The 15,000-nt window shown below is 44.6% G+C and overlaps 2 protein-coding genes across 2 annotated transcripts in view; one reads left to right on the forward strand and one right to left on the reverse strand.

Annotated features, from left to right (window-relative positions):
• The window catches only part of LOC308109940 (phospholipid phosphatase 3-like), a gene marked incomplete at its 5' end in the record, with an annotated part of 7,385 nt that extends 3,311 nt beyond the window's left edge, over positions 1–4,074 (forward strand). Inside the window, 4 exon segments of the mRNA XM_080463830.1 lie at positions 1–277; positions 384–441; positions 2,790–2,966; positions 3,186–4,074. The exon segment at positions 1–277 is cut by the window's left edge and continues 10 nt beyond it. Of these exon segments, the coding sequence (XP_080319956.1) occupies positions 1–277; positions 384–441; positions 2,790–2,966; positions 3,186–3,284 (611 nt within the window). The 3' untranslated portion in view covers positions 3,285–4,074.
• A 1,699-nt stretch (positions 4,075–5,773) lies between these two features.
• LOC308109951 (adhesion G protein-coupled receptor L1-like) overlaps positions 5,774–15,000 on the reverse strand; it is a 31,913-nt gene continuing 22,686 nt past the window's right edge. Inside the window, exons 14-24 of the mRNA XM_080463848.1 lie at positions 14,634–14,851; positions 14,330–14,503; positions 13,430–13,642; positions 12,897–13,117; positions 12,727–12,793; positions 12,507–12,595; positions 10,939–11,107; positions 10,696–10,845; positions 10,519–10,615; positions 10,277–10,417; positions 5,774–8,917 (exon numbers count right to left, since the gene is read on the reverse strand). Coding sequence (XP_080319974.1) covers positions 6,930–8,917; positions 10,277–10,417; positions 10,519–10,615; positions 10,696–10,845; positions 10,939–11,107; positions 12,507–12,595; positions 12,727–12,793; positions 12,897–13,117; positions 13,430–13,642; positions 14,330–14,503; positions 14,634–14,851 — 3,527 coding nt within the window. The 3' untranslated portion in view covers positions 5,774–6,929. The remainder of the gene's footprint in view (positions 8,918–10,276; positions 10,418–10,518; positions 10,616–10,695; positions 10,846–10,938; positions 11,108–12,506; positions 12,596–12,726; positions 12,794–12,896; positions 13,118–13,429; positions 13,643–14,329; positions 14,504–14,633; positions 14,852–15,000) is intronic.

Genomic DNA, 15,000 nt, shown 5'->3' on the forward strand with positions numbered 1-15,000 from the left:
GGGAGTGTTATCGGGTGCGTTTTCGAAGTGTGAGCTCCAAGGCCTTCGTCAGGAACCTGTATGTGTCCTGTTTGTACAAGGAGCTGGGCTGCTTCTTGTTTGGCTGCTGCATCGGCCAGTCGCTGACCAACATGGCCAAGCTCAGTGTGGGACGGCTGCGGCCGCACTTCCTGTCCGTGTGCGGCGTCACCTACGCGTCGCTCAACTGCACGCCTGGAACTTACATTGCAGCGGTGGCGTGTCGTCAGCCTGACCACCGGTTAGAGGAGGAGGCCAGGTCCGTGTGCACGTGACCATGCTTGTGAACCGGCATTATGTAGTGTAACTTTTTATGTGTCATCGTAAATACTTCTCCAATTTCTTTCTTTTTTTCTTTTTTTTAGGAAGTCCTTCTTCTCTGGCCACGCTTCGTTTGCAATGTACACGATGCTCTATTTAGCGGTAAGTATCTTTCTCCTGTTTACTCTATTACTTGCACACGCACACACGCACACACACACACACACACACACACACACACACACACACACACACACATGCACGTGCACGCACACTGGCCTGGCAAGCAAAATTGACCGTCTTTCCCATTTCCAATTACCATCACTATATAATACTGAGAGAGAATGAATGAAACAGGGTCTCATCATCGGTCCCGTTGGCTTCAGGAAGCGAGGGACTGAAGGAGGAGAGGGGCTGGAGGGAGACAAGGGGCAAACAGAGACAGCTTTGTTTTGCTGTGGGAGGAGTGTGACCTCGCATCACCGTCTCCCTGCTCTGCTCCATTGTGTGACAGTGTGTGCATATCTGCATTTCTGTGAGTGTAAGCCGCTGCATTCATAAGTGTAAACGAAGGCCTCTGCAGGCCTCAGTCTGCGCGGTTCAGCGTGGCGTAGACGGAAAGTTCTACCGTCTTACAGCTGAAAAGTGCAAAGTAGGAAGATATTTGCTCACTTTTATTTCATGTTCTACTCTGGGCTACAGTGTTTTTTTTTTTTTATCATGATGAATGTATTTTTCAGAGTTTATCCTCATGAGCAGCAGAAAACCTTTACTTGAAAGACTGTATAATGTGAAACAGTCGCAGAACAACATTACAAATGAGTCTTCTTCTTCTTCTTCTTCTTCTTCTTCTTCTTCTTCTTCTTCTTCTTCTTCTTCTTCTTCTTCTTCTTCTTCTTCTTCTGTGTTTTATGGCAGTCTGCTACCTATTCCAAGGAACATTTTGTTCTCTTCACAAACCTAAATAGATTCCTCACTATCTCCTTCTGCTCTAAGTTTATTTATTAAATTAAGGACACCCCTTGTTTTCTCAACTGCTTCCTTTAATGTGCTTCTCTCCTCCTCATATTTTTTACATTCCATCATGACATGCGGTACGGTCTCAAACATCTCACACTGTTCACATTTCCCATCTTTATGTTTTCCAGTCTTATTAAGTGTCCCATTTAATCCAGTACCTCCAATCCTTAATCATGTCATTATAGTCTCTTCCTTCCAGTTTCTTCCTATCCTTCTACCCTCCCCAACCACACAAATGATTCACTGCCGTCGCTGTTTTATCACTGAAACTCATAAACAGTCTGTTAAATACTTTGTGCCTCACAGCAGCGGGCATTCAGTGTTTCTAATAAAGTCATTCTAACAACAAGGATTTACAGTTGACTGGTCACCATTATTTGTTCATATAGATTTGTCGCATTGTGAATTTGTTGAGTATAAAAGAAAACTCCTAAAAGTGCAGACTTTCTAAGTTAACTATTTATTGACTTTTTTTTAACCATAAAACGCAATAATAAGTGACAGAATACTTGAGTAAATGTAAATAGGAACTGTCTGTATTGGACCCCTGGAATTTAGAAAAATTAAGAGTCTTGTTCTTCATGTTTAAGAAAATCTTGCAAAGCTTAACCCCCGATGAGGAACGTGACCATATATGGGCACATCCAGCTCTTTGATCTTTCTTTAAAACAGAATGTTGGAAGTTGAATCAATCACAGAACACATCACTATTGTAATATTAATCATATTTTTTGCATTATAGTAGTATAGTGCATTAGTACTATGTGAAGATTTAGGTGAGACAGCAGGTTAGTGAGTGCTTCTTTTTTTAAGCTATTCAGTGAGATTTTATCCGATTTTCAGATTAGAAATTGTTGAAATAATTATAAGTTGTTGAAAAATAAATTGTAAATTGTAACACTGTTATTCTGGTCAAATTCCCGCTTTATGACAGGTGTCTTTTACACATATAACATTCAATTGTGTTTATTGAGACTGACATGACAAAGTCACACATTTTAAATATTTTTAAGCATCTCAGTGTTGAAATTCGCAATTTCTAAACATTTCAATGTGCCCTGTTCAAATATCCCATGAAGGGATAAAAAACAACAAAATAAGACAAATTACTATTAAAAAAAACAACAGAAAATCTAGATTTGTATGAAGGCTTTGTAATAAATATACGTATCGTGTAGCATTGCCACCTGGGATAAGGAATTAAGATTATGTTGAACTTTATTCAATCTGACACTTTCCTGCAGATTTTATGGGTTGTAGATGTTTTTACCAAAAATATCACCCATGAAAGTCTTGAAATATTCTTCAATCGCATCAATTAGCACCCATGAAACACTGTACTCAATATATTCCCGTTAAAAAGAATACTTGAGCAATAAAAACATTAAAAGTGCATCTGAAACCCTGTTTGTGACTCCAAACACCCGAGTGCCTCAATCATCTTGTGGCCTGTGAAGTAAAGTAAATCTGCGTTGGTTTCTGTGGTGCAGTTTTACCTGCAGGCTCGGCTCACGTGGCGAGGAGCTCGGCTGCTCAGGCCGGCGCTGCAGTTTTTCCTGGTTCTGCTGGCGGTCTACACCGGTCTGACCCGCATCTCCGACTACAGGCACCACCCATCCGATGTGCTAACAGGCTACATACAGGGAGCGCTCACGGCCTACTGGGTGGTCAGTATACCTCGCCTGCTTGTTTTTGTGCATCGGTGTGCATCCACAAAGTCTGGATTTGCCTCAAGCTGGGCTTGTGTTTGTTTGTTTGTTTGTGTGTGTGTGTGTGTGTGTGTGTGTGTGTGTGTGTGTGTGTGTGTGTGTGTGTGTGTGTGTGTGTGTGTGTGTGTGTGTGTGTGTGTGTGTGTGTGTGTGTGTGTGTGTGTGTGTGTTTTCCAGGCTTTCCACATTTCATCTATGTTCAAAAGCTCCAGTTCAGATTTATCTCCGACCGAGACACCAGACAGCCCCCTGTCGCCCCACCATACTGTCTGCTAAAACCCCCACTGACCCCTTCATGTACCACCGTCCACCTGCTGCCTGAAGTCTGCTTTGGATTGGCAAGAGATGTAAAGAATGTGAGACCATTTCCTGTGAAATCAAACCACATACCTCAGTATTTGAACAGAATGTGAGAGAGAAAAGAAGAGCTGACCTTGTGAAATACTGTCTGTGGCTGAATGGAGAAAAAAAAACCCATACTGTATGTCTGAAGAGAAGGTGCAGAAAACGTACCAATCCACAGCTGGTGTTACGTGCTCGGCAAGCAGCCTGCACACTCATCCTTTTGTCCTTGTGACTGATCTTCAGATGTGACACTGCCTGTGAGATGAACACACAGCAACCATTCTGCAATACGTCGCCTGTAAATACTGAAAGATCTTTTGTACAGCTGGAATGGACTTGTCAAAGCACTTTTTGTTGTCTTAATATTAATGACCACTCTAAGGATTTCGTAGGACGGAGTGTATTTTATACAAACAGTGTATTTTGTGTAGAGATTTTGTACAGAAAGAAATGCTAATGAAGGAAAAGCACAAATAGCAATAAAGTATGTCAGTTGTTGGTTTTGTCTCAGTGATTGAGACAGGGTGTCTCCGTCCGTCTGAGCACAGATTGTCATGCAGTTCAGAAAATAACTACAAAAGTATTCAAAGAAAACATGGAGTACGTCATTAATAGAAGTGTGTGGATGCCACTACTCGTTTTCAGATTTTTTTAAACATATAACTGTATACTTGTCGGTTTGTCAAAGAGCACAAAGGCCTTATAAAAATAAATGTTGATGAAAAAGAATTGCTGTCTCATTTACACACACACACACACACACACACACACACACACACACACACACACACACACACACACACACACACACACACACACACACACACACACACACACACACACACACACACACACACACACACACACACACACACACACACACAGCCTCGTTTTAAAAGATCCCTGCAAATGTTTTACTGCTCAGGGAATGTAGAAATCATTCAAGACACCATTTTGACAAGCTGTTTGTCAGTCTGATGCGATGCGGTGAGAATCCTTTTGAGACTTGATAAATATAAACTCGACTTCTCTCTTCAGTTTGGTGATTCCTTTATCAAGCTGCTCACCAGCACGTCTTTAATTCAGTCCACTTGGTTCTTTCAGCGACGCAGACTAAATCCATCACATCGTATTTCCGTCTCAGAACAGTTACTCGACATACACAAAAGCTGAAGACTTAAAATGTCTCCCTGCTACAACAGTCAAATGCCTTTTTCATCTTCAGGCTGCTGCAGCGTTCGATTCTCCACGCGGCTGTTTGTAACTCCGCTGTATTCACACAGGTTTGATTTGATTAAAACAAACTGGCACAAGTCCTCTGTTAGTGTGGCTCCCCCGTGGAAGTGTGAATGCTTCCTGTTAAAGCCCGAGAAGGCAAACCAAAACCTGTTGAACAGCAGGTTCCCTTCCACCTCCAAACCAGCCCTGGCGCTGTAGAAGTATGATCAAAACACATGTCAAAACTTCTCGGAACAGCAGACACAGGCAGTCTGTCTGTCGCAGGGCAAACGCAGAGGTCACACACTCACATTCACACTGAGTTAGTCAAGTTGGAGTCACCTGTTCACCTCAAATACACGTGTTGAGAGAAAACCACTGCAGCACGACCAACACATGCAACCGTACACACTTTAGAGCTTTGTATCACATGACGAAAATGATAAACATCATCAGTCTGTTATTTTTTTCAGTGTTTAAATGCCGAAACACAAACTAAACACTCACATTCACATTGTTTTTCTACTTTCTTCATGACCAGGTAACAACACCACAGGCGCGGTTATGCAGCCAAGTGAATGTTTACTGTGGAGATCCATGTCCACTGTTCTGTCCGTCTGAGTGAATCTGTTTCAATTTGAGAGTTAAGATCGTCCCGTTTTATATGAAGCTTTTCAGACTTGTTAGATTTCTTTTTGTCTTTGTTCAGTCTGATCAGGAAGAGATGAGATGTCCAGAGAGGCACTATGGACTACTTATGCTTTGCCACGGCTATTTTTCTCAAAACGCAGTGTTGTCACCATGTGTGGACAAAAAGCTCTGAGAGGCCAATGTGCCGCTGACATGGGTTCTGATTGGAGCATAAAAAGAACTATAACTCCTCTGATTGGATTGTAATTCCAACTGGACAATCAGATCTGTGCTTCTGATCCTCCAGTCGTATTGGAGTCACTCCAGGTCGCCTGCTGGAAAACACAGTCCTACGATATTCTGGATCTGTTTCAAATCAAAAGGATCAGTTTCAAAGGAAATTTCCTCAATGTTCCAATTGTACATCAGATTTGTCCTAATCGTGTTTCTCATCCTGGCTTCTGTCTCCTTCAGTTCTCATCATATCACCAGTGTCTCCCCATCTCATTTTCTACTGCAGATTTTTCTTCTTGTAAATAGACGCAAACTCACAGACACATTTATTTCACATGTTTACTTGAACTTCAATAGCAATACAAGACAATCAGAACACTTGAGGTTGGTATGTACAAGGATCTCAGGGGTTGCAGAAAAGTTCTGAGGTTTTATATGATCTCTGGCTCTGCAGTCAAAAGTTTGCTTGCTATGACAAAGTCCATGGCAACAAGTTCCATCGCCAGTGGCGGGTCGCGGGGCAAAGGTTTTGGTCTTGATGTGAAATAGGATTGGTCAAGAGTTCAAAATCAGTCGGAGGGGATGTGTGTAAGAGGCCCTCCTGTCTGTATCCATCAAATGCTTTGCTGTGATACATTAATTATACAAGAATGAAGTATATACACACACGCAGAAACCCTCACTCTCTCTTGTACACACACTTTCATTCACACATGCTCATCAGGTTGCACACACACACACACACACACACACACACACACACACACACACACACACACACACACACACACACACACACACACACACACACACACACACACACACACACACACACACACACACACACACACACACACACAGTCATACAAACTTTAGCACTTCCTCCTACAGTATGTAGCCTTAAGCCACTATAAAGTCATGCACAAGTTCTTTGAAAGGATTTTTTGGCAACACACGAGTGCTTCTTTGACACACTGTTTGCTTGCTACAGGGAGGGGCAACACCCAGCCGATGAAGCAATAGAAACTTAGACGACGGGCCAATAAGAATAAGCACCAATGGGATGGGAAGACACAGCAGGGCTTCAGGGAAGAGGGGACTGGGAAGAGGAAGAGGAAGTGGGGGAGGAGGAAAAGTCCAAAATGAATCACAGTCATACAAAAGTAACAAAACATGAAAAGGGGGAAGTCTCGTGGTGATCAGGAGATAGAAGCAGGGAGGAACCGTTTGCAATCATTGTAATCTTTATTACCTTAATCTTCTCTTGTCATTATCTTGTTACTATCATCATCATCATCATCATCATCATCATCATCATCATCATCATCATCATCATCATCATCATCATCATCATCATCATCATCATCATCATCATCATCATCATCATTTTTTTCAGCTTGATTAGCAACATTGGTTGTTGTTGTTGTTGTTGTTGTTGTTTTTGCATTTTCCTTGTCCTCCCTGGTTTCTATGCCCCAATCACCACCGCCCTAGTCACAGACTCGTCACCCTCTGCATCTGTCCATCGTCTCCTTCCGAGGTCGGCTCTGCTGTGTACCCTGCCTCTCCATTTGATGGCAGCGGCGGCGGCTGATAGAAGGTCTGCAGATGATTGGGCCGGGGGCCAAGCGGGGGTCGCCCCAGGCTGTAGGGCAGCTCCAGGGCGGGTCGCTGGGGCGGGCCAATGGGGCTCACTTCCTCCGGGCCGTCGGGGCTGCTGTCAGGGTAGGAGAGCGTTGGTGGGGAGGTGCGGGTATAGAAGCGAGGGGGAGAGCTGCTGCGACTGTACACCTGCGGGGAGTGGCGGGAGTAGAGGTTGTTGGGAGGAGAATTAGTCTCTCGTGGAGCGAAGATGTTTGTCGGGGGAGAGCTCCGGGGGAAGATGCTGATAGGCGGCGAGCGCTGGTCTCCGGGATAAAGCGGGGACGGGTTTGAATCTCGAGCGTAGATCGGTGAAGTGTCAGGGTCAAGATCAAGGTCAGGGGTCAAAGGCAGAGTGAAGCTGTCAGAGTCTTCTCGTTCACCGTGGTATCGAAGAGACCCTCTTTCCTTCCCTCTTTTCCTCCCATCCAGACCTCCGTCTTTGCTTTCATACAGGAAGGACTCCTCCCGATCGATGTCCATCCCCCCTCGCCACACATCTAGTGCCCGATCCTTCTGCTTCTCGTTCTCCCGTTCGATCCCCGCTCTCCAGCCATCTCTGTCCTTTAAAAACAAAGACTCATCTTTCTCTCTCTCCACCCCTCCCCTCCATCCATCAAGCCCGAAATCTTTCTTCTGAGTTATAAATGTCTCTTCCTGCTCTGTCTCTCCTCCTCGCCACACCTCCATCCTTCCATCCCTCTTTTCCAGCATATGAGACTCCTCCCTCCCTCGGTCAATGCCACCCCTCCATTCATCCATCTCACTATCTCTCTTCTGAGAGGTAAATGCTTCATCTCTACCCCTCTCAGCTCCTCCTCTCCAGTCATCCATTATCCCGTCTCTCTTTAGTAGAAATGTCTCATCTTTCTCTCTGTCTTGGCCGCCTCTCCATGTTTCTACACTCGCCTCCCTCTGTTTCATCAGCAACGACTCCTCAAGAGCCTTGTACAGTGGCTCGGACTCCTGTGGTGGAGGAGGAGGTGGAGGTGGGAGGGGCCTGTCCCGATAACGATCCCTGTCTCTCTCTTTGTCTCCGGCCGTCACCCCACTGGACTCCACTGTGCTGCGGTGGCGGGACAGAGTACCAGGGGTGCGGCTCAGGGTGGCGTAGGGCCGCGCCTGAACGTCAGGCGCCGGCGGACGTGCTTGCTGCCTGTCCTGGAGTCCGCGGCGACCCAGAGTACCTTGCAACTGCAACCGATCTCCGTCTTTAAGCAGCTCGCGGGACTCCGAATCTCCGGGAACACGTGCGTGTGACCAGCCATCTTGTAAGCGTTGTGTTGTGGCATGGTCTTGTCCACGTGTTGTGGAATGTGTCTCAGTGTCTTGTGTGAGCTGCCTTGTGTGCGCCCAGCCATCTTGTGCGTTGTGGCGGGTGTTTGGCTGCATGGTGGCAGCCCAGCCCTCTTGAGGTGGCTGTGCATGTCGAGTTAAAGTGGCAGTGTGAGTTAGCGCCGCCCTGTCGTGGTGGTGCGGCCTCGCCAGGCTTCCGTAGCGCTCCGGAGGAACGGGCATGGGAACGGAGGGCCTCAGGTTGCTCTGCACCAGCTCGGAGATGATCATCTTCTCCAGTGCAGCAGCGTCTGACAGATTGCGACGTATCCCGGCTCCGCTGCTCAGATCTGAGGCTCCGTGTGGCGTCAGGAGTGCTGGGGAGATGTCGTCCCCTCCTATTCCGACGCCTCCTTCCCTCAGAAGATCAGTGCTGCCCACCACTCCAGCTCGGGACCCGGGGGTTGTCCCCAGGCCATGCAAGGTGAAAGTGTTGGGGGTGTAGCCTCCATTGAGACACACACTGTCTAACCCACAAGACTCCTGGCTCTGCGACACACCGCCCTCTGTAAGGAGAAATCATGAAATACCAATTACAAATGATAGAGAACCAAAAGGAAAAATACATTAAAAATTATAAATTACGGCTGGGCAAGTTAATGTGTTATGATCACATTAGTGCATTAGTTGATTGTGGCCATCAATGACTTTATCATATGTTGTACAATGGCTCTGAATGGACCTATAGACACAAACCGTGGGACACAACAAGGATGTGGAGCAAAATTGATTTGAGATTGGCTTTATGCCATGCCTCAACCAACGAGAGCATTTGGGGCAAATTATTCTCCAATTTTCAGTTAAATACTACTACTACTACTACTACTATTACTAATGCTACTACTAGTACTACTGCTAGTACTACAACTACCAATAAGAATAAGAATAAGAATAAGAATAAGAATAAGAATAAGAATGTTGAATCAAAAATTCACTTTTTCAGACCAATATTCAGACCCATCTTTAACTTGATCATAAAAGATACTTGTGAGTCTGAGTTAACTTGTTTTGACATAACAAGCCACATACAGATTAACGCCCTGGCACTGAATAATGGTTAGATTTATAGATTTGTGAAAACTACTTTAAGTGCAACCGTGTAAGGGAGTTGCTACTGTTTAGAAGCATTTTATGAGTTGTTACTGCAGTATTTTTCCAATAAAAATGCACGATAAAATACTTTTGAAAATATTTCTGGATATAGTTCTATAGCAAATAAGTAATTGCAATCAATCACAGATCATGAAATTTTCAATTGAATCATGGCCCAACATGAATACAAATGAATGAAGAAATGAATAAATGAGCAGAGTTTGGCCATGGGTCTCCTTATGGTGTTGCTTTACCAAGGAGGTTTGGGTATTAACAATACTCTGAAATGTTTGATTATGTTCCCAAATGGAGAGGTGTGTGATTTATGCTTTCATGGTTTGTGCATAGCCACTGCGTGCAAATACTGCTCAGAAAGTCTACGGATCGAACCACAGTGCACAGGGGAGAGGCGCTCAATGATTAAAATGAGCACAAAGAGGGAAAAGCTCGTACTCTGCTTGTTTCTGAAGGTTCCTATTGGTCCACGTTAAGACAGAAAGACAGAGAAGGGAAAGTGTCAAAAAACATGTAAAAGACAAATAATTATTTAAAGGAAAAAAAAACAGGAATATAACGAACTCACAGCACTAAAAGAAGAAAGATAAACTGTGCAATACAAAAGTCTTTTGATGAAAGAAAAGCTTCAATATCTTAATAATAAGAAATAATTAGTGTCTTAATTTGTGGAAGATACTCGGCATTAAGATTTTTGCAACGTTTTGTATGCACAGATGAAAAGAAATACATTTAAAGATACAACACGTACAAAATACTAATCACAAGTACAAAGTACTGTGACGTACCTGTGGAAGTGAAGGGCTGGTTATATCCTTGGGCCAGCATGGTGTCATAAGGAGAAGCTCCAGCGTGAGTCTGCAGCACCTGGTTGGTCAGGAAATGGTTCCCCAAAGCAGCTGTTGATGAAGACAGCAGAAAATGAATATTACGTTCAAATTCAACCTCAGAGGAAGTCAAACCTCGGATAAAAAGTGATAGTCACAACAGCAAACCTCACCTCGGTTCAGAGTGGGAGTGTTGTTCACGTCTGCAGCAATGAAAGACGACTCGGTCTGCCTGCGGACGGTGTCGTTCCACATCCGTCTGATGCGACTCTGCAATAGAAAGATGAAGCAAGTTACAGAAGGACAGAACTTGCAGAGAAAACAGAGATCTGAGGTATTTTGGAGCATACTTGTCTGTTTGCGGTGGCTCGGCGACTCTGGCTGCTGGTGTAGCGGCTGTTGGAGCGCAGGGCGGCGCCCTTCACCGAGTCCGGAGAGCTGGACGTGGACGTGGCGCAGCACTGCGAGAGGCGCAGACATCGGCCGTAATCCTTCTGACCCTAACCATGTAGAGGAGGGGGCGGGGTTATCCTCATGCGATCACATTACAGACACAAAGTGTTAGTTTGGAACCAATATACGCTGAGATGGACCTTTCTGGCGAGGGTGCAGTGCAGGATGGTGATCAGGAGGCCCTGGGCCGTGTTGAGAGAGGAGAACAGGTAAGCGAGGAGCAGAGATGGAGAAGACAGGAACATCAAGCCTGACGACCAGGTGACGCTCTGCAGGAACAGCAGCGTCAGGGAGCCCACCGCCCATGCCCTGAAAACACATCATAGTTAGAAAAAAATATTAATTTCTTTTCCCACATGGATCCTGATCAATGAACCGTTTGCACTAATGATGATTAGGGGCCAATATAGTAACTGGATGAACTGAGGGAGACCGCCAAAATAACAGCCACTGTCGATTCCATGATCATGGAATATTAAGCACGTGTTCAACATCTTTCAAAATACCGAGAGTACTATTTGCAAATAGATTATTGTACATGCAATTTGATTTAGAACTATCTGAAAATGTTCAGATTGTTAATGATTGAGTTTATTTTGTGGAGGGGAAGGTCCACCTGAAAAAAAAAATAGCAGAGTCTGACTTTTTTTCCCCCCAAGAGTTGCCACTGTAGTGCACGTTTTGATTCCAAAAAATGTTGACACTTTTTTTTTTTTGCATTTAAAAAAAAATAAAAGGATGTAAATGAACTGAGCCTTTAGCAGAGATGCTGCTGTTCTAGTGGTGGGAGGCATTTCCTCAGGCTCCTCAGGGCTTTTATTTGTGAGCTTTAAAATAATGTATTTTCTATAATTTTTCTACCAGCTTTGACTTTGTGATACGTCATCTCCTGCCTTGTCTTTTCAACATGGACATTATATATTTACAGCCGATCGTTCTCGTGTAAACTGGGCCTAATGCAAACAGAACCCGCATTTCAATACTCTTCGCAATAATCAACAGGATTTACGTAAAAGCTAAACAAAGAACGAGTTGAGGTGTGCGTCAAGGTTTGCTCGCTCACGTCTGCCTGACAGACCCACGAACAGAAGCTGTCAAGTGTTAAAAACACAGACTGAAAAAGTGGAATTAAAGTGCGCTGTGGTTTAGAGCAGGTGGACAAATTTAAACCGGTTGGACATTAATAACACAGACTCTGGGTGACTTTTTGTTCTTTGTTGGGTACAAGCCTGTTTCACTCACATTTTTCATTTATACTGCAATGCTAAGCCTTGACCTTTAGTTACTCAAACAGATGCAGAAACCACATAAGTCACGCCGCTGTCAAGAGTGCCGCAGTGCCTTTTATTCTGGTTTCGAAAGAAAGCTATGATAGCTCGTCTTAAATGCGTTCCACAATGCTGCTGTTATAAACCTCCAAACAGATAAGGTTCTTCAGGCTTCAGCAAAATTTATTCATCCTCAAATTAATTTTTTTTTTTGGTTGACTTTCCCTTTCTACTTCTGGTTTAATTAGGTTTTGCCCTGACGTACAGTTTTAAAGAAGGTTTAAGAATATGACAAATGCTGAGGCATGTAAAAGGTGTTTTCTGCATGAGATCATTATGTCTTTAATCAATCCGGATATCTTTTTATCCTCTAGTGATTTTTTTTTGCACACTGACAGATAATTTCCTGTGAGTCAACAGCATGAGACACAATTACTCACCTTAGGTTGTCATGGCGACTGGAGTCTGGTTTCAGAGCAGCCGTGCTGTGCATCTTATGTAAGGTCATCACCAGAACAACCAGGTTCAACTGTGGCCAACAGGAAGTAAACATGGTCAATTGCACTCTCTCACTCCCACCGACTGAACGACGTGTTATTAGGTGATGAAACAGGAGATATGCTGAGAGGGTGTAAAATATACAGGCGGACGAGACCTCACCGTAATGATGACAGCTACAGGTCCAAGAAAACTCCAGATGAAGTAATTGTCTGTACGCAGCCAACATCTACACAGGGAAATAGTAGCCGCTAAATAAACCTCTGGCAGCTGACATAAGAAAACAAATACATAAGAGCAACGACCCCATAACAGATTACACTTCAACTCACGATGTCTTTGAGCCGTAGCCTCTGAAGTCGATGGCTGCAGACACAGCCACCACCAGCCCGGGAAGAGAGTAGCCGCATAGGTAGAAATACTTCCTCCTGGAGTTACGTCCTTCAAACACCTCTCGCTGCAGCAGGTACAGCTCCACGGCCTCCAGACACAACCAGCAAAACACAGACAGCAGCGAAAAGTGCAGGTGGCCAGCAGTGATGGAGCACAGGACCTGCAAATATGTAGTCAAAGAAAAAAAGAGAAGGATTTGCACAAATCATTTTGATTAGAGATTATCAGCCGAGCAGACCATCTGCATGTTTTAAATTTCTCCCTGCTCAAACACACCTGATGCAAATACAAGGACTATCATCACAGTGCTAAAGCTCCTGGCTGATTAATTTAAATGAGGCATGATGAAGCACAGAGACAGTTAAAGCTGGCAGATAACACACCATATAATACTTTATAATTCACAAGTTAGAAGAGATTATAAAGTGCTTTTAATTACTTTATTATCTACGTCCAGTGTTAAAATACTAACAGTGTACTCAGTCTTGTTGGCACCGATGAGGAAGAGAAGTTCAGTGATGAGCAGATTGGCCCACAAGTTGCAGTGAATGGTGCTGTGGTCAGTGTGCCAGGGCGCCCCCTGGCAGCACAGGGTGGTAAGGCACGCAGCCAAACACACCAGAGCCACAGAGATGCCCACCCAGGAAACTACATGGACCAGCAGCTCCTCCACTCCGACCCCAAACTGCCAGAGGAACACAGAAAGGAAACGGAGTGTCAGCTTTGTGTTGGTGTGATCATGAAGAGCACGTGTGAATGCAGGGGGCATATGGTAGTGCAGTTCTGTGGGCATGTGTGGATGAATTGTGCGAAAGCGGCATGTATGTCCCTGCGTGTTATGTAACATCTATTTAAATGAACTAAATGTCACCCAACAAACAGAGCATCTGACGGAGAACATTTAATTTAATTTCACGGCTGGACAAAATATCCTGCCACATTCATCACACTCTCTCTTACAGCTACGGCCCACAATTATCACCCATTCTGCGCTTGATGAAACAACATTTTGGAGATGACGGCAGGGGTGAGGTCTAACTGTGCCACAGCAAATAGTCACCTCAGGGTGAGGTCACAAAGACCTTGGTGGTCGAGGATGGAAATGGAAGAGCGGTTCTAACGTTTGACCCTGTAAACCTGGAGGAAATGACGCTCATGATATCAACTGAAGCTCTTGATCTGAACGCACATTGAAGCAAATCTAAAATCTACAGGAGAAACATCAACATGGCTGCTTTCAGTGCTGCGTCAATAATGGCTCAGAGCTGTGCTTGTCAACTTACACATGCTGAAAGCTCAGCGTTACATCCGGTGACTGACGATGAATCAAATGCATTTGTGTACTGATACAGTTTGTGGTTTGTTTACTTACAGCAGGTTGCTGGTATGTCATGAGGACCGCATAGCTTGACAGATGGTTGCAGGCGCAAGTGGTGTGCGTGTTGTTTGTGTGCAACAAGCGGCAACCCTGCGTGGACCACCTGCCACTCCCAGAAACCCCCGATGCGTTCCAGAAAGAGCAATTGGGACCGAAATGGTTCTCCAGCTGTGAAGGAAAATCAAAACCCACCAAAACACACGTGAGTGCCGTTAAAGTATGCTCCAGACCAGAAATGTGCTCAATGTGGGGGATGTTCTCATTCCAAATATCAATGTGCCAGATGGAAAAAACAGACCTGCAGATGTCTGAGAGTGAAGATGACTGGCTCGGTGAGGTACACTCTGTTGGATCCCCTGTGCACAGAGGCAGAGATGACATGGGAGTTGACCACCAGGCTCCTGAGTCGGAGCTCGGAGCCCTGGCCGAGGCCGAGCCCCAGCCGCAGGGAGGAGTTCTGCGTGGTCAGGAAGGAGCCCAGGTTTTTATAGAGAGAGAGCACCAGCTTCACCTGGCCTGCAGCGAGAAAACAAGAAAAGCATATTGAAGTAGATGCATTCCTGCATTTGTAGAGGTTTATATCACACTGTAAATTTATCTACTGTGAATTTTGATATGTAAAAAAATACTATCCTATCCAAGGTTTACAGGCAATATATTATGCA

This window comes from Lipophrys pholis (genome assembly GCF_963383615.2).
Source record: "Lipophrys pholis genome assembly, chromosome: 5".
Classification (NCBI taxonomy): Eukaryota; Metazoa; Chordata; class Actinopteri; order Blenniiformes; family Blenniidae; genus Lipophrys; species Lipophrys pholis.